Source organism: Watersipora subatra, chromosome 10, assembly GCF_963576615.1.
Source record: "Watersipora subatra chromosome 10, tzWatSuba1.1, whole genome shotgun sequence".
Lineage (NCBI taxonomy): Eukaryota > Metazoa > Bryozoa > Gymnolaemata > Cheilostomatida > Watersiporidae > Watersipora > Watersipora subatra.
The window spans coordinates 7764346-7790271 of record NC_088717.1 but is presented as its reverse complement, the minus strand read 5'-3'; the positions used below and the strand labels follow the sequence as shown (position 1 = coordinate 7790271).

The 25926-nt window shown below is 35.1% G+C and overlaps 1 protein-coding gene across 1 annotated transcript in view; it reads right to left on the bottom strand.

The window, feature by feature from the left end:
- The window catches only part of LOC137406717 (uncharacterized), a 58008-nt gene that overhangs the window by 27260 nt on the left and 4822 nt on the right, over window positions 1–25926 (bottom strand). The window contains exons 2-10 of the mRNA XM_068093334.1: window positions 16040–16168; window positions 12756–12850; window positions 11666–11840; window positions 10833–11005; window positions 8624–8728; window positions 6176–6416; window positions 5223–5384; window positions 3906–4070; window positions 1560–1842 (exon numbers count right to left, since the gene is read on the bottom strand). Coding sequence (XP_067949435.1) covers window positions 1560–1842; window positions 3906–4070; window positions 5223–5384; window positions 6176–6416; window positions 8624–8728; window positions 10833–11005; window positions 11666–11840; window positions 12756–12850; window positions 16040–16168 — 1528 coding nt within the window. The remainder of the gene's footprint in view (window positions 1–1559; window positions 1843–3905; window positions 4071–5222; window positions 5385–6175; window positions 6417–8623; window positions 8729–10832; window positions 11006–11665; window positions 11841–12755; window positions 12851–16039; window positions 16169–25926) is intronic.

Here is a 25926-nt window from a genome sequence, read left to right as displayed (position 1 = left end):
CCCAGATTATCAACCTGGTGAGACGAGTAACCTTCACTCAGAGCATAAAATGGTGGGAAAACTCCAAATGAGGACATCACCCAACAAAGGCAAGTGTAAAAAATCATTAATTCTGTTTAAAAACCTCTGTTTTACCTGAACTGGTTGAATCTAATTAAATATTTGTCTCAAACCAAAACTTTGCTCAAATTAACAAAATGAAACATGTTTACTTGTCTGGTGCATGTGCTTAAGGTGAAAATTATTTCATTTAGCAGAAGTATTAGGCAGTGATGTAGTGCTAACCTGTTTTTAACCATAACTGTAAAGTTGAGATAAGTGGATGTAGGCGACCAAGAGTCGCAACGCGACTCCACCGCTACATAGTGGTGGTTAAAACAGCTGGGGGGGGGGCTATAAGCCCCCAGTGGGGTACGGGGCGGAGCCTCGACCGCCAAAGCCTACAGGGCTTTAAAATCATGTAATACGATATGAGAAATGAGCACACCTGTAGTAATAAATAAGTTGAGAAAATAATAAAAAACAATGCCTTTGATTTTTGTTCTTTAGTACAAATGCTGACTGCCATTGGTTTGCTCTAATCTGATCTTAGCCTTTGTTTGTAGACAATCAATTAGGATCACAATCTTGTCATCTTACATGAACATTACATCACTGTATTGTACTGTATAATGCTTTTATATTGAATGGCCATTGAATGTCAACTATAATGGCATTAGTGTACTTGAATCGATGAAATAGAGCTATAATATCCCTTGAGAATTGGCGAAGTCTAAAAAATTTTTTAACCCTAACTATAGGTATATTTAAAAAACACACAAATTTTCTAACCATAACTTAGTTAGGGAGAGTTAAGGTAGCACTACATCACTGGCATTAGGTTAGCTAACTTACAATAACTTACAACCACTTCTAAAAGTTTAGTTGGTAAGTTCGAAGAGTAAATAACCTCGGTCCGCAGTTTACATACGAGAACTAGGGCTAGTCTACTTTCGTTTAGCGTGAAAATTCAGTAAAATTTCAAAAGGAAAAATGCAGCAGTTTTGATAAATATTACAGACTTTATGATTCAATCTTTTATAAAAAAGACCAAATGAAAGAAACACCATATATCTGACAAATGTAAAAACCATGTTCTTCAAATATAAGATTATGTTTTATTCAAAGTTCACATCTACTAGACAAGAGCCATTTGATGATAGTGTTGTAGGCCTATGTTATAGTTGTATAGAATTCAAACCAATAATGATTTTTGTGAATTGGTATTATATCAACCTAGATAATTTTCTGTACAAAACATTGATCTACTTAAAACTCTCAACTGTCCATTTAAACAATAATTATTGACCAGATTTATTTAATTAATAAAAACATAAATTTCACAAAAATATAGTATAACTGTAATAGATTTCCCTCTCAAAGTAATCAGAACTTTGTTTACACAATAGTCTCTCAACCAAGAATTACATCTGCAAAAATATAAAGTTGATTTTTCTAATTTTAACCAAAGACAGTTGCAGAGAGCAGGTGAAAGTTTCCCAAATTAATGAATAATTTGCCACAGCAAAACAGTGCCCAGCATGAAAGCACTTGTTGGCAGGTGTCTGACACCTTCCGAAGTGCTGCTACTTCTTGGCAAAGCTGAAGGGGTTGGGCTGGTGGTGCAATGCTCCTTATTTGTGCCAATACAAGCGGCGTAGGACATGCCATAGGCTATGAAGGTCTGCTCGTGGACTCCATTGAACAGGTGTGACATCGGACCCGATGAAAAGATCACAACATCTTCTCCGCCATGTGTGTCATACTCAAGAGGAATAGCAGAGAGGTAGGTCTGGTCTGTATCTACCAAATTACATAATGGTTAAATGACTATCCGAATGCTAAAAAAAACACTTGAGGCAGAGAATGTCAGCAAAATCACTTTTCTTGAAATTTATACTTTTTATATTCCATTACAATGTTTGTAACATAAACTCAATATTTTTAGCATACGTTTTTAATAATCTTTTACAGTTTTTATGCTGAATTTATTGTATTATTTCAAAGGACTTTATTATGAACATTTATATTTATTTATATTATATTATTTTATCCTATTATATATATTATTTTATTTATTCATATTATTTACGAAATTTTTATTTTAAAAAGCTTTTATTATTGAAATAGTACTCTGGTCATGTAGTTTGCTGTGAGAGATCATCAGATGCTATGATAAAGCACAGAGAATAGATATCTGTAAAATTATTCTGACTTGCTGGAAAGCTTTTGATTAGTACAGGCATTAGAGCGCCGGCCTACAAAGCTGAATATCATAAGTTTTTATGATAGTTTTTGTGTTACGACCCTTATTATAGTACAAATACATTTTAAAAAGCACTCTTTTAGTGCTTTTGAACTTCCTTTTTAAATATACTCAATGAAAATCAGCTGGCCAATCCTGGCAAAGATGACAGACATTCATAACAAGTCATCCATATAATTATAGGCGATTCCCTCGTGTACAGTCAGTCATACCTCGGACATATGAGAAAATTGAGATACGAGCAGAATTTTGAGTAAATATTTTCCTAGAGATATGAGAACCCTTTGAAATATGAGCATACGAGCCGGTTTTCGATAGCCACTAAATGACTAAGTAAGCGAGAGGTCATTTTTGAGAACAAAATTGCTTGGCTGATCTCGGGGTATCAGTTTGAAAAGTTTTTAAAAGGTTATCTATAAGTTATAGTAAACGAGAGTCAAAAAGTTCCAAGCCGGACATGGAAAATTTTTTAATGAAAAATTAAAAGGAAGACAAAATTAAAGTTAAGTTAAAGATTAAACTTAGCTTAAAGCGTTTAATAAAGTAAATTCATTCAAATTAATTTCAAAGTTTATGTTGTTAGATAGCGTCACAAGGCTTGTGTACCAAATGCCTTGCAGTCAAGTCTCTCTCACACCACCGTTAGCCTCTATGTCTGTCTCAAAGGTAAGAACTCCATACTGTCCTGTACGTAGTAACCTTAAATCTTAAAAATCTTAATTTATCATAGCAACAGAAACATCCTTCATATTAGACCTATCATAGCAGGCCTATCATATCAGGTCTATCATAGCAAACCTATCGTAGCAGGCCTATCATAGCGAGCCTATCATAGCAGGCCTATCATAGTAGGTCTATCATAGCAGGTCTATCATAGCAGGCCTATCATAGCAGGTCTATCATAGCAGGCCTATCATAGCAGGCCTATCATAACGAGTCCATCATAGTAAGCCTATCATAGCGAGCCTATCATAGCTCGTATCTGATATTGTATCACTGATATGAGTATCATGACAGATCTGTATGATGGCTTTTAAACCAAACAACTTCACAACAAAACGTTCCATTTGCAGGTGCAAACTGTATAAATTAGCTTCCCAGGTTTATAATTTTGAAAACATTGTCTAAATTTCTTAGCTAATTTCCTATTTTTTAGAGAGGATTTTTACTCATCCATCATAATTTACATTTTATGCTAACTCATTTTTTATCTTCTATTTAGTTTTATCATAGTCTGATGCAAAATATTGTTTGCTAGCAACTAAAACCTTTTTATTTCTGGTAAATAAACAGTTTTTTTCAAATTTATTTCATCTTGTTTTGATGCTAATAAAAACTTATATAATCTTATTATATAATACATTGCATATGTTATATAGTATAATATAAAATATAATTATGTAATCTAAAATTATATATTAAAATAAATTATCTAATTTCAACATGCGCCAATGGCTAATCTTTATATGATAACTTGGCAGTTATTCCTTCTTGATCCTAGTTTTAAAAGTTGGCCCTTACCTAAATTGCCGCTACATTCTATTACTTTTGTGTATCTACATGTATGCATTCACAAAGATCCTGATTGGTTGATACTTACCATAGTAGTCTGTTTGGATAGTAAGATTTATTCTATCCTCTAAAGACTTAAAACCCGGTCCATTTCCATACGACAAGACAGTGCGGTAGTTACCTGTCTTGTCCTTCAAAGGGTAATAGGTGCTGTTGGCTATAGACAAAATGTCCAATCCTCTACGACTGTAGCCTAGACAAAAACAATGCTTCATTATATCCTAAAATGTATTCGGTCATGATTGATGCTTGTTGCTCTGACCTAGCATTGCAGGATTTTGTACTAACAGGCAGTCATGAACAAACACTCACGTGTGTGTATAAAGCAAAAACAATCCTAGGGAAAAACAAATTTAAACAACCATAGATTGAAATAAAACCATTAATGATTCGATGGCGTCAGCATAAATCTTGGGTGCTAAACATTGATAAAGTAAGCATAAATTTTGAAATAATGTATTAATATAATGCGCCAGTATTCTATATTAATCACAAAAGGTTCAAAACTAGATTAATAGTTGTTTGTTTGAGAGTTGTTTGAGAGGGAGAGAGAGAGAAAGAGAGAGAGAGAGAGAGGGAGAGAGAATGAGAGAGAGAATGAGAGAGAGAATGAGAGAGAGAATGAGAGAGAGAGGGAGAAAGAGAATGAGAGAGAGAGAATGAGAGAGAATGAGAGAGAGAATGAGAGAATGAGAGAGAGAATGAGAGAGAGAATGAGAGAGAGAGAGAGAGAGAGAGAGAGAGGGAGAAGGAGAGAGGGAGAGAGAGAGAGGGAGAGAGAATGAGAGAGGAAAAGAGGGAAAATGAGGGGGAGAGGGAGAGGAGACAGGGAAAGAGAAAAGGAGAAAGAGAAGGAGAAAGAGGGTGTGTGAGGAAAAGAGAGGAGGAGAGAGATAGAGAAAGAGGGGAGAGCGGGGGAGGAAGGGGAGAGAGAGGGGGAGAGAGTGAGTGATACACAAAGGGTTCAATTATAGCAAACGCTACGACCTGAGAACTTATCGATATTTTACCAATTTCAGATTACAAAAACCAATTGCTTGCTTTTAAACAAATGCGTTTGTTGTATGATATAAATGAGTGTTGCATTACCACTAACTATATGCTAAAAGCAGCACAAGATAACTCCAAGTTTATAGATAAGAGCAGATCTCAACAAATTTTTATGATGCACCCTGTTGTACCAAATTTCTTTATTACTCTTATTATAAGTACCCCTCTAGGGTATGAGTAGGGCATTTGAAAATACTAAATGTTTTTGCAGTAAACCTATATTCCTGATCAATTCAACCAAATACTGCCAATGCTGCCTATTATTATACATACATACACTGAAACAGATTCCTACCTCCAAAAGAGAAAGGATGACTATGGTCAGCAGAGACAATAACCAGAGTGTCATCAGCTGATGTCATATTCATAACAGTACCGACGGCATCATCAAATGCAAGTCCCTCCTCTAGCGCCATTCGAGCTCTGTTGCCATGGTGACCAATATCTATATTGGCTCCTAACGACAGACAGTGTGTAAATTATGAAAGACGAGCGATTGTCATTGAACTTAGATTTAAACACATTTACTACTCATTGGTGTTGATCAGTACAGATTGGTTAGGTGTAACCTCAGGCTAGGGCACCGCTTGAGAAATTTGCCTGTGGAATATTTATGTTACATCTTACTGTATTTGGCAAAATCAATCATATCCTGTGTCAAGTGTGTCAGGTTTTACTAGATATAAGCATTGCATATAAGGTAAACTTACACAAGACTTTAGGTGATTTTATCAAAAAATATTGAAACTTTTAGATCATTTGCGGATGTTTTTGATGTTTGAGGTGATTTGACCGCCAGGATGTTTTAAAATAAAAATCGACAAATTTTTATTGCTCAGATTCAAGTAAAAGCTCACTTATGACGTCGATAGTTGCACTTCAGCAAGGAGACCAACAGAATAGAGACGCAAGATGCTGCAACTTGAATTCATTACCTGATATCAATAAAGAGAGAGACAGGCAGCCGCTAAACTAGTGAAGACATCATTTTGACATGTATTTTTCTTTTGGGTGTTTAAGCCGCAATCAAATTTTATTGATTTTAGTCTTGAAAAATCCTGGCAGTCAGATCACCTCAAGCATCAGAAACAATCACAAATGGTGAAAATATACTGAGACATTCTAATAAAATCTCCTAAAATTTTGAGTTAGCTCAACTTAAACCTTGTTTTTGTATAAAGCAGAGATCACATTTGATATAGCCACTGTTTAAAATACAGAGTGTTTAAGATTGGGATTGCTTCTCACCCTCCAAAAAAAGGTAAAATCCTTTAGGATTTTTGCTAAGTATCTCGATAGCTCTTCTGGCCATCTCAGCTACTGAGGGTTCCTGGTTGGTCTTGCTCCTTTCAGTTTCCTCCTGAACTCTGTCTATTTCAAACATGCCAAATAGGTAATCTGTATTGTCAGCGGTGGCAGCATCAAACTGCTGCCGGTTTGTGACATAATGAGCTTTTCTGCCTTTGCTGTTTTGACTTGCCAGCCAAATCTGCAAAAAACATAACGCACCATGTAGGTCTGAGCTCAAATTGGTTGAAGTTCCTGTCCAAGAAAACTAGAGCTTTAAGAATTTAAAACTAAATACATATCTGATTTATGTAAGCTTTAAGGCTGGTTGACAAGTACTCACAGGTGCTTTGGAAGCAACCGTTCAGTTCAGTTGAGCCGTTTGATAAAACTGTTATGAGTTGAGTCTATGATAAATGTATTTATGTATTTAGATAAAAACCTTTAGATTTATATAAAAGTTCTGCAGAGCTTACTGCGTGACCAGAACTTTCGACTATTCATACAGTTATTCATTCATTCATTATTCATGTAATTTTACAAGTAGTTCATGTCTTATGAATGTGACACTGAGGGCCCATAGTGTGGTAACAAAATGAACTCGCTATCCCAACATTTTTTAGCTGATCTGTAAGAAAGTAATAAGGGTCAACAGGTCAACTAGCACCCTATGCAGAGCAACTGCTAACACCATCTAACTATATACTTCCTGTACAGTTACTCAGTGTGCTACAATGTTTTGTTTTTTTATTTTTTGAGGCGTCCAACTTTTATGCTTGTTGCTACATGCCAGTTTATGATTATGAAATTTATGCTCAATGTTGCTGACTAGAAAGAGCGACGTTTGCCTACCACTTATTGGGCAGACGAGAGCTGTTTATTCTTTCTATGAGGTAGACACTTATTGTGAGTTAGGCTGGCACACATATGAAAGAAAATCATTATGTGTAATATATTGACACCTCTTCTCCTTTGATGTCCTGACAATTCAGTATAGGACAAAGAAGGTTAGTGTCGACTTCGTACTTGAATAACTGATATACCCTAGGACACTTATGTATTCGCCTCATCTAACTTTCGCGTTTTCGCGGAGTCATCTTCTCGCGAAAATTTCATGAGCGAAACTAAACTATCATAACGAACGAGGGAAAACGCGAAATTAAATAGCTTTGTTAATTGATATTCATTATAAAATTGTAATATAGAAGGACCTAGACGTCATTGATAGTCGAATAAAAAAATGGCAGCAAGCGATCAAATTGAATTATCGATATCAGCCACACAATTCTACCTGCGGTTCACAATTACAAACTAGTCCCAAATTGAAAACGTTTTTCTTACTGGTGAACGGAACCTGAGGAATCTAATTATGTTTGTTCTACTGCATTTATTTTTACATCACTATATTTTTGCTTTCATCTGAGCTGCGAAATTAGGTTGCATCAAAATTTTGCTCTGTATGCTACTCACAAAAGTAAATACTAGCGAAATATAAGTGTTCTAGGGTGTTAACACTGTTTAGGCCATAAAACAGCTTGTTAAACTGCCACTACTGTAGTTGGTTTCTCTTTTCCCGCCGGGTACACAGAGCAAGAAAATTTTATAAAAAGAGGGTCAGTAAAGATTTTTTGCTATACTATGAATTACAATCAGCTGTTATTTCTGATGAAACAAAATCTGTCAACACATTTAAAAAAAAACAACATTCAAAACCATGAAAAAAAGCATCCTATTTATACCTGTTGTCAGATATCAATTTACAGAAGAAGCTTTTAGTTAGCACAAAAGTCAAAGTTTCAAACATGTAACCTAGACCTAAACCTAGTAGTGCAGAGCATCTGACCTTTGAACCTTTAAACCATGTGTTAGGGTTCATTTCCCATCAAAGCCCTTGGTGATGGCAAGAAAGGCATTGACCTTAACACGCTCTGGGCCACTGAATATGTCTCCAGTCATCGAGGTTTTTTTTGCGACTGGGCTCAAACACTCTTAGCCCAGATCCATTGTTTGTATGACAATGGCCCTTTCCATGCACAGCTTCTCTTTCTAGTAAGCCAAGCAAATATCACACTTAATAAAAACAACATCTTTATCAATCGTAAGTAACCAGGTGTTCAGTTTATATACATTTCTGACAACTCAAGATAAACCAGGCTTATAAGTGATGATCAGACAGCACTGCTACACCGTTCCCCCAAATTGTGGATGTGTTTTGTAACAGAATTGATTGCTAAGAAGTTGTCTTCTCTTAGGCAGCTTCCTCTGATAAAACTTGTAGCAGAACCATAATTAGTTAAAAGATAACCGTAATTCTACCAAACCCCTGAACACAATTTTAATCATAAAAAATCCTTAAATTTTTAACAACTCATATGACGTTTATGTCAAAGACAAAAGAAGCAAGATTACTTTTGTAAGGTCCATGCCATCAGTTCGAGATCCATTTTTATCAGGATACTCCGGATCTGACTGATTATTTGGGATAAAATACTTTCTTCCTCCTCCTAGCAGCACCTATACAAAAGATAATTACACAATTACACAGGAACCTTACATCATTGTCACTTCTAATCAAAATTGACGTTTATCACACAAACCCTTTCTGAATTGTCTTTCCTTGTATATACACTTTTACTAAGTTTCTATAATGTGATAGTGTAGTGACACCTGGGTGAACCAGTACCTAAGCGTAATGCTGAGCCGACAAGCATATAACGTTTCCATAGGGTGCTATAGTAGAGTGATGGTTGTGTGACACCTTATGTCAAGGTCATATGTCCGCTTATGAAGCAAGAGAAAATCAAGACGCACAAGTATGACCTCGTTGGTTGCTAAGGTGGTTTCCATGGCACAAAGATGGCGCATAGCAAGGTGTTCCGCTTCTAAACAGCGACACTAAATGGTGACAGAATGAGCGCGACGCAGCTGTTTCTATGTTGACAATGCAGCGCCATATGAGGGTGTGTCACCACGCTATTACAATATGGCAACTTTGTACTTGTCTTTTGCTGCTGAGAAGTTTGGCTGCTGCTTCTGGACTTGTTAGCAGTTTAAAAAGTCATCTTAAACTTGCATGGCAGCACTGGGATGAGTAGTAAGGGAACTAGAGGGCGAGAGACTACGGCTTATCTGTCTATGTTAAACTGCCTTAACGTGAAATAACATGAGAGAGTACTTGACATGCTTTAGGTACGCCCTAATTTAATGTTTGAGGCTTAATGTGTGATATATATCCTTATCTAATGTGATAAGTTACTGTCAGTCCTCAATTATGGCTTCAACTGACTGCTGTAATGTACACTCGGGCTCCAGCGCTTACGGAACATAAATCATGAAAAGCTGTATGAGGAATGAAAAATAGCCATGCGCATTAAGTCTTCTGCAAAAGTACAAATATTTTGTGTGTGGATTGGTGAAGGAAGGTTTGTGATAAATAGCAACCATAAAATGCAGGCGTTAATAGCTTAGTGAGTGGTGCAGACAATTAGCTAAGGCGAAAATGACAACTAATACCATAGCTTACGCATGCACCTGTTTCTATATGACCAGGAGTTGGTCAGAACTTAATACATACAGTAGTTTAGGGTGGGGTCAGGTCAATATTAGTACCGAGTTGTTTTTCTTGCGAAGTCTATTAAACAGTCACATGCAGCTTTTGATGTCACACAAGCCAGAAACTAAAAGCAGCCAGGAGTTCCTTGCAATTTCTAGGATGTCATGAAGTTGAAACCACATTCATCTAGTACACAAGATTGTTTTCATATTTTTTAACTCGTGGTGCAAGCGTGTGATTTGAGTTATTCTTGAAAACATGCGTCTGTTATTCTATATTGTACACATAATTTCTGGGAAACATGGGGCATTTTATGATAAGATCTTGGAAACAAGCAGCCTCAAACAGAATTTGATCATAGCCATTAGATGAGATGCCATTCTTTGCATGGTTGCTACAACTCTCAACATGGTGTGCGCCCTTTACAGGTTCATATAATCTTGATTTACAAGATGCCCATAATTTTGATAAAATGCAAAGTATACCAAGAAAGAGCGCTCTCTTGCACGGAGGAGAATTACTATTGTGGTGAGCTGAGCCAAGCCGCTACCGAGGCTAGCCAGCCAATCAGTATTCAACAAGTACGCCTCCGAGCACACCACCAGCCAGACGTCAGCTAGCCGAGTGAACCAAAGGGCGGAGCCTAGTGACGGAGAATACACGAGGATTGAACAGAGACTCATATATAAAAGACGATGCTCACCTAAAAACTTTAGAGTAACTACGCTGGTGTCTTACACTTGTGCATTGTGTTGTGATTATATTTATGTTATAAATATATCGTAGATTAATACTGTGACAACTTGTTATAGCTAATGCACATAGAGTTGGTAGCAATTCGCAAAGCACCTAGACTTCCACCCACGTTGAGTCACAGACTGGCTGGAATGTAGGCATCCTTTTCACTATTATACAAATAACATAGTCGTGTTTTATTTGGAACAGGAATTGCCAGTTATACAAGAAATTCTACAACCATCTGCTATTTTATTAAATAACAAAAACAGGTCATGCTCTGACTGCCAAGTAGGAAGTAGAACACCAAATTGTCTCAATTTTCTTTACCTGAATGTCAAGGTTGTCTTCTACTAGTTGTCTTGCAATGTCTTTACAAACACCTTTAGCGTCATCAGGCAGTTCATAGTCAGCTCTCCAGTTTCTGAAGGCAGAATGAGCGTAAGCTCCAGAGGGTGAAGCACCAACCAATGCATCCGTAGTCACTATTCCGACAGACTTGCCTACACAAATATTATTATCCTTTATTTCAGTCACAGTTCACTCATTAATTTTATTTAGCCATACATGCGAGCCAACCAGGTCTTATATTTCAACCTGAAGGAACTCTATAAAAATCAATAAAGCCGCAAAACTAAATTATAATTCAAGTTGACTCCAATTTTTGTGAAGAGCAAAAAAGATTGATCTTTATGTAGCACTATCAAGCACCATCAGGATCACACCCGACTTTAAGCTTTTGATAAAACTGGTTGAACCTTTCTCTCTTTATTGGCCACTACTAAATAGGTCATTGTTGACAATATTCCCTAACCCACTTCTGTCTTAGTGGCCATGGCTAAATAGGCCATTGTTAGCAATGCTAGTTGAACCACTTCCTCGTTATTGGCCACTACTAAATAGGTCATTGTTGATGGTACTGCCTGAACCACCTCTGCCTTGGCAGCTATGGCTAAATAGGTCATTGTTGGCAACACTAGTTAAACCACTTTCTCCTTATTGACCACTGCTAAATAGGTCAGTGTTGATGGTACTGTATGACCCACTTCCTCCTTAGTGGCCATTGCTAAATAGACTATTGTTGACTACTTATGGACTGATATGAGAATGTTGGCAATACTTCTTGACCTACTTTTTCCTCAACTACTAAGCAGGTTTCTGACCTTCAGCAAGAGCATGATCTAGCACTGATGGTACAGTGGCAGCTTCCACAGTAGAGCATTGTTTACGTAGAGCTTTGTCATCCACTCCTACCATTTCATACTTGGTCTTTACCCCACAGTGGTAGGCTGTAGCACTTGCTGCCGAGTCGGTGGTGGTCATATCTGTGCAGTAGGTCTACCATATACGAGATGAGCAAATAATTAAACTAGATTGTAGCAAGGCAGGCTAAGGATAGACAGGTAGATTTCATAAGATTCATCTGACATATGATTCTTGGGAAAATTTAAGTAAAATATCTCCAGTAAAAACCTTAACTATTTTTAACTGCGAATGTTTGTTTTTCATCTCGTTTGTGATGATATAATACTAGCCACAACTTATATTGGTAGTATATAGTGGGGTCTGATATGTATAACTATGTATAACTACAGTTGTATACATTGTAATTTATATAACTATTTCATATATAAAACATGGTTATATAACAATATATCTACGCCATATATACAACTATATATAACATTGCACCTACTGATAAGGTGCTATTCGTGGACATGCATCGCTAAGGAAGGTGGATTTAGTGCATGTGGCTGTTTATTATCACAAACATTTTTATCTGCAGCATTTTAAAAACCTGAAAAAACTGTCAATTCTCATTTTTTAATTTTATTTTCTTAAAGCTCAATCAAATAATGTATAGACAATGGAACAAACAATTTATGTGCAAAATCATATTTTTTCTACTCCGCTAAAAATATGAAAACGACCTAATTCTTTATTTATTTATTTGTACATACATGAGTTATTATTATTATTTGGTCAGCATTAAAGTCAGCAAGATGGAAAAGGTAGGAAAAAAATGGAAGTTTAATTAAAGTATAAATCAGATTTGAATAAATAGTGCAAAAAGTTAAAAAAATTCTGGCTCCTTTAATTGTGTTTCAATTTCCAATCAAGTTTTTATCAAATTGCAAGAAAAGCGTGCTAGATGGTAGTAAAGCCCTCAGGCTACATGCAAAGTATAGGAAGGGGATGCTACCAGCGTAGGTACGCATCAATTCTAACGCTAAATGTATTAGCAGAGTTTACCTTGCTGAGACCGGTGTAAGGAAACTTGTCCCAAGTTAAGAGAGCCTCTTCTCCTAACATTCCGTCAGTCCTCTGCCCTCTGAGCACTCGAATTGCTGTAATTAAGGTACACAGGCTTGATATTCCTAACTTATCCATAATAGTGTAGTTGGTAACATTGTTTGTATTGCGATGTTAGGATATGCCACATTCCTGCAGAGTGCGTTGAGTTTAAACATAGTGAAGGGCGGAGTGAACACATTTCCAAACCTCAAGTAATGATTTTGTAAATAACCTGATTCAGCTATGTAACTTCCTATAGGGTAGTACTTTTGACCTAATTCAGCTATGTAACTTCCTATAGGGTAGTACTATTGACCTGATTCAGCTATGTAACTTCCTATAGGGTAGTACTATTGACCTGATTCAGCTATGTAACTTCCTATAGGGTCGTACTATTGACCTGATTCAGCTATGCAACTTCCTATAGGATAGTACTATTGACCTGATTCAGCTATGTAACTTCCTATAGGGTCGTACTATTGACCTGATTCAGCTATGTAGCTTCCTATAGGGTCGTAGTATTGACCTGATTCAGCTATTTAACTTCCTATAGGGTCGTACTATTGACCTGATTCAGCTATTTAACTTCCTATAGGGTAGTACTATTGACCTGATTCAGCTATGTAGCTTCCTATAGGGTCGTACTATTGACCTGATTCAGCTATGTAACTTCCTATAGGGTCGTACTATTGACCTGATTCAGCTATGTAACTTCCTATAGGGTCGTACTATTGCCCTTTGAATACTTACACAGGTTTTAAACTGCAAGTGCATTTGCCAATAGCAATCACAAACAACGCGAAAAGTGAATTTTTAGTTACTTTTTGATCGGTCGACAATTAAAATTTTTTTAAAATGAGTTTCTGATCCAGGTTTCTGTCAAATCTGTCTCATTGGTGACTAATGTACATATTAAAGTTCTGCCTCATTTTCTAAAAGTTAGCTAAAGCATCTTTTGTGAAGTCGGCAATTTTAGTAGCTGCCTTGAAATAAAACGACAGCTGATATGCTGCCAAAATAAACTGAACTACAACATGACAAGTTGAACCACCATTTCTAAGCAATATATCATGTCATATTTATATACTGTCAGCTGCCGAGTGCTACTTCAGATATTGGTCAAAAATTACAGATTACAGAAATATTTTTAGTTGACAGATGCAACAAGGGAACTGTTTGTACAGTTTACTAAACTGCTCTGTGCATTGTATTTATGTTTCAACTGACTCAATATAAATGGGATCGAAATGAAAGTTTGCTGAATTTTTATAATACAGTAGACGCTCCTATAACATAAATTTCTCATAATGTAAACAACTTATGCAAAGCTTTTTCTTTGTACAATGTTAAGAGTTTCATATAACGTAAAGTGTGAAGTCGGTGCAAATTATCAAATTCAATTTGAATATTGAGAACCTTGTAGTTTGTACTAAAGATATCGATATCTCTGGCCGCTCTTGAAAGAGAAAACAACATACATAAGGCTCTCTCTCTATTATTATACTAGAACTCTGACAGTCTAGTTAACCGTGAGAAACCGTCAGGAGTGTCGACAAAGCAAGAAATTAAGTGGCCGTGCAGTTATTCATAAATATCTAAGGAAGATCTATTAGTGCAGGCGTCTGAGTGTCGACATACCAAACTGAATGTTATGAATTTTAGTTTTGTAAAAAGCTATATTTTATTCCAACCTCAGATCCTGGCAACGAATGGCCAGACAGACACTGCTCTTAACACGTATAGTAAAGCCATATTCTTGTTTTACTTTCGGACATTTTTGCAATATTTTGGCATAGCAGAATAATCTAGTAGGTTTGCAAATCAGAACTAAAAACAATGCTTCTGCAGTAATATCTTAACATATGAGTGTCAGAAACATAAGAGAAGTTTGAGATACGAGAAAATTTCTGAGCATAATTTCTGATTTGAGATACAAAACGAGTTTGAGATAGGAGAAGGTTCCTGATGCTCCGAAAGCATCGCTGGAGCTTTTTCGCCTGATTAGTTTGTAGTTTGCATTTTTTACACCCTATTTTCCTTTATTCAGTGTACATTTTTAAAGAGAAACAAAAGAAAATATTTCAAGTTAGGTTTATTTTAAAACAGTCGGTTGGAGGTGAAGGTGAAAGAGAACCAACAAGTGAGTCAAAAAGGGCCAAACCGGAAAAAGCAGAGTAAAAGATAAAAATTAAAGCAATATTAGAAATAAGTTTGTGTAACGTATGATTAAAACTTATCTTGAAGCATGTGTAGTAAGCTAAGTTCATTTAAGTTAAATCTAAAGCTTATGTTATGTTACGTAGTGTCATAAAAGTATAGTTTACGGCTGTTAGCTGCTACCGTCTGTCTCAAAGATGATAACTCTATACTGTACATAATACTGTTATATTTTATTGCAGATCATAAATATTTGATGGCTAATTGTTTCTTTGTGAGCGTAAGTGATGAGTTAGAACAATTAAAGACACATTTTCCATTGTAATATACTAATCTGTTTTAGTCTTTCAGGAGGTAAGAACGAATTAGCTTGTATTTAATTATTTTATTTAAGAAATATTAAAATGAAAAATTAGTGAATTGATATATGAACTCAGGCCTCGTATTCTTTGTTCCTGGGACAGTAACATTATTAGCTGATAGCAGAAATTCGTCTTGTTTAACACATGTCTATATCTAAGTCGTACAAAAGAAGATTGGAGTTGTAGCTGGGAGGAGACCTTAGGAGCATTTATATGTAGCTCTCCAGGTCGCTGCCTTTTGCTGCCATAAACAGTGAGATGTTGAGTACATGTTGCTGATGATATTAACTAGTCAAGGGTAGTGTTTGTTCAAAAGTTTTTTATCTCTTCAGATTATTAGATGACTTAGAAGCAAGCAGACTTTGTTTAATGGATTATTACTGAAAATAAGAAGTGGTATTGTTCAGTGTCAAGTGTAAATACTAGAGGATAATCGTCAGTGACCTCAAAACATCAATTTTCCATCCAACCTTGTTAAAATACTATCGACATATGCATTGTTGGACAACTCCTGTTTTATGTAAAGCATCGCAGAAAAAATTGATTGGTTGGTGAGGAGAGCCACTAAGGCAATGTCTTTAGCTTTAGTGCATGCATCGTTTTGCAGAAACGTTGGCTATTTTAGCGACTCCTTTAGCAAAGACTTAAACCTTAAACGAATAACCTAGACTCAATTCCGTAGATTTAATCATAAAACTAAAAGCAAAAGAAATAGACATGTACCTGTGGTAGTTGTCATCCCCATGCCATCTCCAATAGCCAGCACGAGGTTTTTAGCCACGCCCATATTAGGCTGTAGTTTCAGTCTCGATGACAACTCTTGGGAGTTCTTATCTTTCCAGTATGCATCGTCTGCGAAAATGTAATATGACACTTAGTAAACATAGTAAGGAAAAATAATTTACTGCTAGCATAACAGCAGTGACCCTACCCAGCAAATGGCAGCGCAGCGCCTTGAAAGGTCGGCGAGGCCAGACACAGCGTGAGTAAAGCTTATGGAACCTGGTTCACATTAAGCTCTACTCTAATTTTGCTCAAGCGACATTACTGTTCCTGAAGCTAAGTTCAAATACATGTGTGGAGGGGATGCCGTATGCCTAGTCTTACACTCTGCCTAGCCCACTATGTCAAGTGCTAAGTTTGAGTGGGTCAAAGTTATTAAAATTAAATATTGTTGAGCACTATTAATTTATGTTTACAAACATACATAGAACACGGTCACAGTTTTTATGGCAAAATAACTGGTTGTATGAACATTGTTGGCCAATATAGCTAATAAGAGACTTAATGACAGAGAGATTTATTTCAGGTGTATTATATTCCTGAATAGGATGGTGTTAGATGATACCCTCTATAGCATTTTGACTTTAGGCTGTTTGCATACTTTAGTTGATAGTAGACCATGAAATAAAGAAACAGCTAAATTGCTACAATAATAGTAGTGCTTGATAAACCGACTTTATAATGCCTGTTTAAAAATAAACTTACAAAATTTTTTTAGCAGATCTCATCAAAAATATCAGTATTTTTTTTATCATTTGTGATTGTTTTTTATGTTTGAAGGGATTTGATTGCCAGGATGTTTCTAGATTACAATCAATAAAACTTGTTCAGGGTTTAAACTTTTAGAAGAAAAATACATCTCAAAGTGATGTCACTAGTTGTGTGGCCGCCTGTCTCTGTCATTATTGACATCTGCTATTGTGTTCAAGTTGCAGCGTTACGCGTCTCTATTCTGTTGATCTCTTTGCCGAAGCGCAACTATAGACATCATAACCGCACTTCCGCTTGAATCTGAGCATTCCAAGAAAGGTTTTCATTCCAACTATTATATTTCTGAACTGGGTCGGTCTACAAAAAAAATTACATCAAATCGGAGCTTACTGTCTCAGCTTTTTGTATCACTTGAATAGTGTAAGTTCTCTTTTAACCTTTAACCTTTGTTATTATTCGCTGTTGCACATCTGTGTGTTTGCTTTTTCTGCCACAGCCAACATAGATCGGCAAAATCATTCTGAGCATTTGGGAAGTGTTATAATGTGGCTGATTAGATCAGTTAGTTAGAGTGTCAGTCTAATAAACTGATTATCATGAGTTCAACCCTCCAATCGGCCTACATTTGTGTCGTTTCAATAATTGCATGCACAGAAATTTGCGATTGTAGGAAAGCTGACATATTTCAAACAACTGCTATTGTAACACAAAATAGAAAGCTTTGACCTGCATGCTGCAATTTCAATTTCTGACAAGATAGCAATATATCACATTTTTAATGTTGAATCTGTGAAACTTATTAAAGGTTAACTGAGAGTACAATTTTTTATTGCAATAACAGCAGCGGGAACAGCTTAGATTGATGTTTCAATAATTTTTTCTGTAAATTTTCCTAAACACTAGGTTTTATCGACATTTTCAAGTCGTGGAAATGAACAAAAAGATTCACGGTCTTTGCAAAATATAGACAGGAAACAGCTGCAACGCAATGCACCTAATTATATTAAATCCCTTGTTAACCCAAATTAAACCTTGTTAGTTCAAATCGCTTGTGAACTTTTATATTGTACTAGTACAGTGACAGTTTAGCGTTTTGTGCCGTCGACTGTGCCGATAAAGTACAGAGCATGACTTTTTGCACAGTTATCCATAGATGTCTGCAGTTGGTTGATAGGAGCAGATGTGAGAGAGTTGCTCTACCAAGCTAAAAGTTGGGTGTTCAAATCCTGTCACAAGTAATCGTTTTCTTTCTAACATTTGAGTGTGCCAGAGCTCTTATTATGGTAAAGATTTTACGCAATTAATTCAAAGATTAGGGACTATTATTATGTTGTAGTTTGAGTTTGGGTAATTATAGTTTTGTTTTAATTTAGTAAATATTATGTAACTCCCCCCAAAGAAACTGTGTTTATCGTTGTAACAGTTTCCATCGGTTGAGCAGAGCTGAACAGTTTGAATAACCCAAAGGTTCTTGCTTGTACCCTACAGCAGGTACCAACCTTTTACACCGATAGTTACATCTCAGTCCAATGAGTTTTCTATCAGTGCAAATAGCATCAATAATCAACTAGGATTCAGTCACTTACCAGTGGAAATATTTCTGCTGAGTTACCATGCTGAGAATGCACGACATATTTACTCGCAACTCTTGCGAGATGAATTCATATTGAAACGTGATAACTCTATGAATAACACGGCTGTTGACCTGATATATGAGTGAAGTAACAAGAGACTATTCCCTTGTCCATGAATAGACATGGCCTAATCGTATAGTACCACCTACATCAAAGAATAACCGCTTTCCAATCGCATTTCACGCTAAGAAGATGCAACCCAGAAAGTTATAGCAGTCACTCGCATCAAGTTAGTGTTTGTTTCATGATAATGCAGAGCTGAAAAACTTTATATTCATTAGCAAATAGTTTAATTACTAAACTTTTGCAGAGCAAATTTTAATAATATAATTGAATAATCATTGAGAAAAAATAGAGAAAAGGGGCACTTTCAGATTTCGTAAGTGCACCCAAGGTCTTGTCATTAAAATTAATGACTAGGCCCGGTTACTCGTTTACAATGGTTAAACCTTCACATCGTGTAGGTGCGTGCGCTAACCGAACGCTCGGCATGTAGATATTATATTGGAGCTAGTAGGGTTTTAAGCTTAACCTGATCACGATACTAGTGATTCAATGCAGAGATATTCGATACTTAAAAATTTGAGGGTATGGAATTCTGTACTGAACTACCTTGTCTCATGAAAGCCACAATACTTGAAAGAAATTATGGAGTGCAAATAATATCTAGCAGAATTGGTGAATGATTACAGGCAACTGAAACCCCATCCAATGATATTGACAATATAAACACATGAGTGCATAAAAATAACAAAAATCAGATAACATCTATATATATTTTTTTTCAAAGTTTGCGCAATGCCGGGCAGTCACCTAGTTTTGTACATGTTTGAAACTGAAAAGCTAGTTGCTAGTAGCAATAAATCCATGCCCGTCTGGAATTTCCTGTCAGCCGATTTCATTCAAGCAACAACTCGCCACAATAGTTTATCGAATACCCATTTCAAGGTCTTTAAAATTTCAGTGAAGAAATAAATAATTCTTTTTATTTTTATAAACAATGCAGAGTAAAACTAGATGGTGTAATTGACAATATTTTAAAATCTGTTTATTGCATGTGTATAAGACCCAAAAGCGCCCTAAAATGAACCTGAAAGTTTAAAAGTCGAGTGCAATAAGATTTATGAAACACTTGGCCCTCGGACAGTTGCACTTCCTCTGTTCATGGCTTTTAAAGATGAGCTTACACAACATTGTAGTAGATTTTATCAGAAAGTATCGATATTTTTCTATCATTTGCAATTGCTTTTGACTTTTGAAGGAATCTGACTACCAGTATGTTTGAAGATTAAAATCGTCAAAACTTGATTACGGCTAAAATGCTCAAAAAAAAATCCCCGCCGAAGTGACTTCCTTAGTAGCTCGGTTACCTGTCTCTATCGTTATTGATACCGGCTATTGTGGTGAAGTCACAGCATTGCGTGTCTCTATTTTGTCAGTATCTTTGCAACTACAGGCGTCATAAGTGTACTTTAGTTTGAAGCTGAGCACTTCAACGGCGATCAAGTTTTGTCAATTTTAATCCATAAACATCCTGGCCATTAGATCATCTCAAACACCAAAAACAATCACAAATGATAGAAAAATACTGATACTTTCTGATAAATTCTACTAAAACATTGTTTAGGTTCACTTTTAATGAGCTTAAGCTAATGTTATACTCTGATGTTCCTACTTAAAAAATATTTTATTGGCGTCAAAACTGTCTTAATCAAAACCGATTTAACCATGATCACGTTTCATCAGTTTCAATTTTGCAACATCCTAGCAATCAGATCAATGCAAACATTAAAAACAATCGTGAATGATAGTAAAATACTGATACTTTCTGATAAAATATACTGGAACTTAGTGTAAGTCCATTTTTAACAAACTAAAGCCTGTCAGACACAAATAGTTTAAAATGAACTCATGGCGGCACTAAAAGGTAGCAAGAGTGAGGCAACGAACAATCAGATAATTCGTGATAAGCAATACTACTTATCTTGAGTCCCTAACATAATAATCATAAAGTGAAGCTGGCCTAAAGTTTATCAGCTTTAAGAAGCGTTTAGTTACTTGCACTTACTATCTATATCTGAGTGAGCAGCAAACACTGCAGATATGCAAGGTTTCAGTAAGATAGTAATTTATAAAAGGGCTAGGCAATATGAAGTATAGAATCGTCCCATGGCTGACTCTACCGACTACGACCAGAATATTTTTGTATTCTTTTTAATTGGTTTCAGGAACAACAAAGCATTAATTGTAATAGATAAGAAGATAATGAAAGCAAATTCTGCTTATGAAAATGTTTATAATTAGTAGTATGTATATATGCATATAAATAAACACGCATATAAATATATATATACATAGATGTAAATAGTTATGCATATAAATAAACACGCATATAAATATATATATACATAGATGTAAATGGTTATGCATATAAATAAATATTTCAATGTATGTAAATGGACATATAAGCAAATAAATGCATATAAATATATAAATGTATAAGCATATATACTTGTGTGTACATGTCAAGAATTATCATTTTAATCTACAGTATGTATAAAACAAAAATATTGAGTAATACTTTGCATTTGTTGTGGCAGCGCAAACACAACACGATAATAATGTACATACATGTAGAACCATTTCTTGTTAGGCATACATAAGCTTTTACTCTGAATTCCTTTTAAAACAATAACACAATTATTTTTTTGCTCATAACTGGAGAAAAACTGTGGTTGAACAATGAAATTTATTATTTTAAGAAAATTTCTAAAAATAACAATAGCTGTTTTTAATAAAGTAGAATTCTGTAGAACAAATTATTTTACAAAGCAAGCAATCATCTATCTGACATACCAGTCAGTAAGAGGCATACTTAAAATCTGTGAAGTTTTAGCTGCCTTTTGCAGCATTGGTGCAGCTCTATTTGCTATGAATTGAGCAAGCCATATAATCTGTAGCTTTAGGGTTTATCATCTTTAGAGCTACATTATAGCGATTCCAGTTACATTATTTGCCAAACTTAAAGAAGCTTTGGCTGGTGTCCTATTTTGTTAAATAACAGTAACTGTTACAGATTTTTAACTTACATGTACACCATGCAAACAAATTGCACAAAACATCTAACAATTACTTAGAAAATATAATAGCCAGCTGTTATAACAATTTTTCTTAATATCTGTTTTCTTAGAAGAGAAAGGTATTTTAAATGCTGTTTGTCAAACTATTTATTTAAATTTATTGACTAACTGTTGCATTTTTTTGTTTTATGATTTTTGTATAACATAAGTTGAAAATCTTCTGTTTTAATTTAAATTATTGCCATAAAAGTAATATAGTGCTAACAAAGATATTTTGCATATTTTCTTTCTTTAGTACAAACGTTGAACTGTAAACAGTCATTACACGGTAGATTTAGCTGTTGACACAAACTCATGCATGAAATGCTCATCATGAGAGATTAGCACCCATAGATAAGCAAGCAAGTATCATATGATAATAATACTTCAGCCTCAGGCATAGTTTAAACAAAGCTGTAACTATAGCTTACAGCACAGATAACGCTAGTCAACTGACTGCATCTCTGATCACTCTGAAGTTATGATGATGTCAGGTACTTCTAACCCTACAAATCTGTAATCTCATGCTGATCGATATGCCAAGAGCGGTTTAGAATGGTGCGCACCTACTTTGCAAAGTGATTTTATTATGGAACCAATAAATGACTATCCTTGTTGTTTTACCTCATTTATATTTTCGATTTGCAACAACCAAGTTGAATCGAGTTTTGCTAATTTAGTGAGAGACAGGCTGTTCTAAGAAAAATCATTTGTCTATATATATAAATGTGACTGTCTGTCATCATACGTCTGTCTAGTTATAGCGAAAAAGTTTTACTAAGAAACAATCCATTTTACTGACGATTTGAACCTGCGACATTTAAATTGCAAGTCTATAAAAAAGCTCGCATAGTTAATAGGCTAAGTCTTTTTATCATTTTAAACTCTTTATCTATCCTTATCATGATTGCAAGGTACTAAACTTTTACAAATAAAAAGTACAAATATTTACTTTTATTTACCCTTTGCGGTTTTTTTAATTTAAAAAAAACTATTTTAAAGTCCACTATCTATTTTTGTAACTTCAGATTTTCAAATGTGCCGCTTCAATTTTAAATGTGCCTCTACACTCCTATTTCTGTTACACTATTTCTATTTATTACGCTCCTTTCTTCTATTTCCGGTTTCTCTCCAGGCCGATTGCTAAATCTACAAAGTACTAAGACAAAGTACCCTCATGCACTGCACTGCTATATGTTTGTATCAGTATTGAGAGCTACCAGTATCATCCATCAAAACTTTGATTACAACGAGCTTCTGCTGCAACAGTAACCTTGTTTATGCACACACTTTTATGTATTCTTTATTACTATTAATTCAACATATTCATGATTTATATTTTTTTCTCAGTTTGTATTAAATGTATCAGCATCAAATCATTTTTCATTGCAATCATTGTAGCAAAACAGAATATCTAGCCATTACTTGCTAATTATTTCACGTTTGAAAACCTTTACAGTTATTTTAGTTTTGCTCTCAATTTATTCGAACTGCCCAAAACACTTTTCTCATGATGTGAAGTTTATAAGTTATAATGGTAAATGTTGTATACTGTATGTTAAATAAAAATAAATCTTTTGTGCACATGCTTTTTATTACACATCTGGCATTTACCTAGTCACCCGCTAAATAAGAGTTTTCTTTTAGACAAGTTGCAAATATCAGAGGGAACTTTGCCGAAACAGTATTAGCAAACTTATCATTTTTTGTCGGAAACAACATCAAAATAAAAATCGAGGATGTTACTGCGACAGTGAGAGGCATAACGAATACTTGGTCTCTAGGAAGGTTATGTATACATAGGCACTTGGAAGAAAATCGAAGCAATTTGGGGTTGAATTTGCGCGTTGATGTGTTGCTGCAGTGGCTGATGCTAGCGGAATGCCAAGTCAATTGTGAGGATGATGTAGATTTGGAATTGTGCGCACGTTGAGCTAATAGATGATAATTTTTTCAATGGATATTTTCATATTGCGTATTAACACAGGGGATTTGTTACAAAAGATGAAGAATTTTAGGCTGAAGGTCATAGCCGCGGCGAACTACTGTCTTGCTTAAGGCTGGTTCACAGTGTTTCGACGTATGTCAGCGTTTTCCTTTTGGCATTTATCGTCAATTATGCGAACCGTAAACCGATGACATCGATGAAGCAACGCTGACACATTTAGAAAGTTTACAACTGTCAAGTTTCCTGTCAAGCTTTCTCGATACTTCACCGAGCATCGACGACCGCCTTTAAAATGTGAACCATTTCGGCAATAGTAATTCGTGGTTGCGGATGGCACGATTTATTTCTATTTAAGATAGTTGCTGCGGGATTAGTATTTGTTTCCAGCCGGCGAAACCAGAGAAGTTTCTTGGCGAAAATTTAAAAATAAAAAGGAGAACACTACGCTACGGGGTATTCGCTGATGCAAACGCGAATGGGTTTGTGATTGTGTGAACATTGTTATCATCAACGATCACCGAAGTATCGTGGCATCAACGCCGAGATAAGGCTATATAGTGTGAACCAGCCTTTAGCACACACCTCCAAAATAGAAGGTATGCTGCTAAAGGCCAGAACGACCAAAGTGTGGACAACGTTTAAAATGGAAGATCTTGCACGGTATATTGTTGTGCATCACTCACAAATGCCGCTTCCATCGTACGTAAGAATGAAACATATTTAATAAAAAACTAGCAAATAACAAAACTCTCTTGACTTGCTGGTGTTTGCCGTTCCCATCTTGCGGATGACGAGAACTTTGAATTAACTACATCATAAAAACATAGAGTATAAAAACATAGAGTATAAAAACATAGAGTATAAAAACATAGAGTATAAAAATAGAGTATAAAAACATAGAGTATAAAAACATAGAGTATAAAAACATAGAGTATAAAAACATAGAGTATAAAAACATAGAATATAAAAACATAGAGTATAAAAACATAGAGTATAAAAACATAGAGTATAAAAACATAGAGTATAAAAAATAGAGTATAAAAACATAGAGTATAAAAACATAGAGTATAAAAACATAGAGTATAAAAACATAGAGTATAAAAACATAGAGTATAAAAACATAGAGTATAAAAACATAGAGTATAAAAACATAGAGTATAAAAACATAGAGTATAAAAAATAGAGTATAAAAACATAGAGTATAAAAACATAGAGTATAAAAACATAGAGTATAAAAACATAGAGTATAAAAACATAGAGTATAAAAACATAGAGTATAAAAACATAGAGTATAAAAGCATAGAGTATAAAAACATAGAGTATAAAAACATAGAGTATAAAAACATAGAGTATAAAAACATAGAGTATAAAAACATAGAGTATAAAAACAGAGTATAAAAACATACAGTATAAAAACATAGAGTATAAAAACATAGAGTATAAAAACATAGAGTATAAAAACATAGAGTATAAAAACATAGAGCATAAAAAATGCTTTATAATATTGTCTTGTCACTTGTCATGATTGGCTAGCTAATTATGGAAAATTTTAGCTTAAAGGATAAATGACAGCATTTTAAAATAATATTTGTTCATACCGATATGATCATGATATTATATATATGATATTTAGTTTTCAGCAATGATTTTGATGTCAGAAAAACAAAAAAACGAGTTTTGAAGACAAAAATACTCGTGATGCAAGGCCCAAGACGGGACATAAGGGAGGTCATTTGTTTTGACAAGCACAAACTTTTGAATTACGATGTCAATGCTGATGACTAGCCAAATTTGGGAATTCGAAACAAAAGCACTTCTGTTGGCTGCCATTCCGATACATTTTTCTTCCATCTAGTCACCATGCAACATTCGCTGCGTTTCCATGACGCGCATAATTCGCAAATTTGAGCCAATTTTCAAGTTATCCGCGTCAAATTATCCGCGTCATTGTTATGGTTACCAAAAAACTCTGCGCAGTGTTTACATGTCCCGTATTAACCTTTCAGAAATGGTTATAGAATTATACCAACTGGCTTTTTTACAATCTTGTGGAGACACAAAAATATTATTCAACCACCAATCTGTAATCTTATCTGCTATTGTTAATGCAGTAGATCTTGTGATGTCAGTTAACCTTCAACGGGGTCCACCATTACTATACTAAAGGTTTGGTCGCTTTAAAACAACCTAACCCCAATCCGAAACACAATTATTTTCCAAAAAAACCTTCTGAATTGGATTCGAAAAAAAATTCCATTACAAGTATCATAATAAAAAATGGTGAATTGAAATGTTAAGTACAAAACATTGGGCTCACTTCCACACATCCGTACTCACATCCAGTGCGCTTCATCAAGTTTTTGTTGACATGCTAGCACTAGTGCTGTTTTGCAACCTGTTTATTTTCCTCCAGTG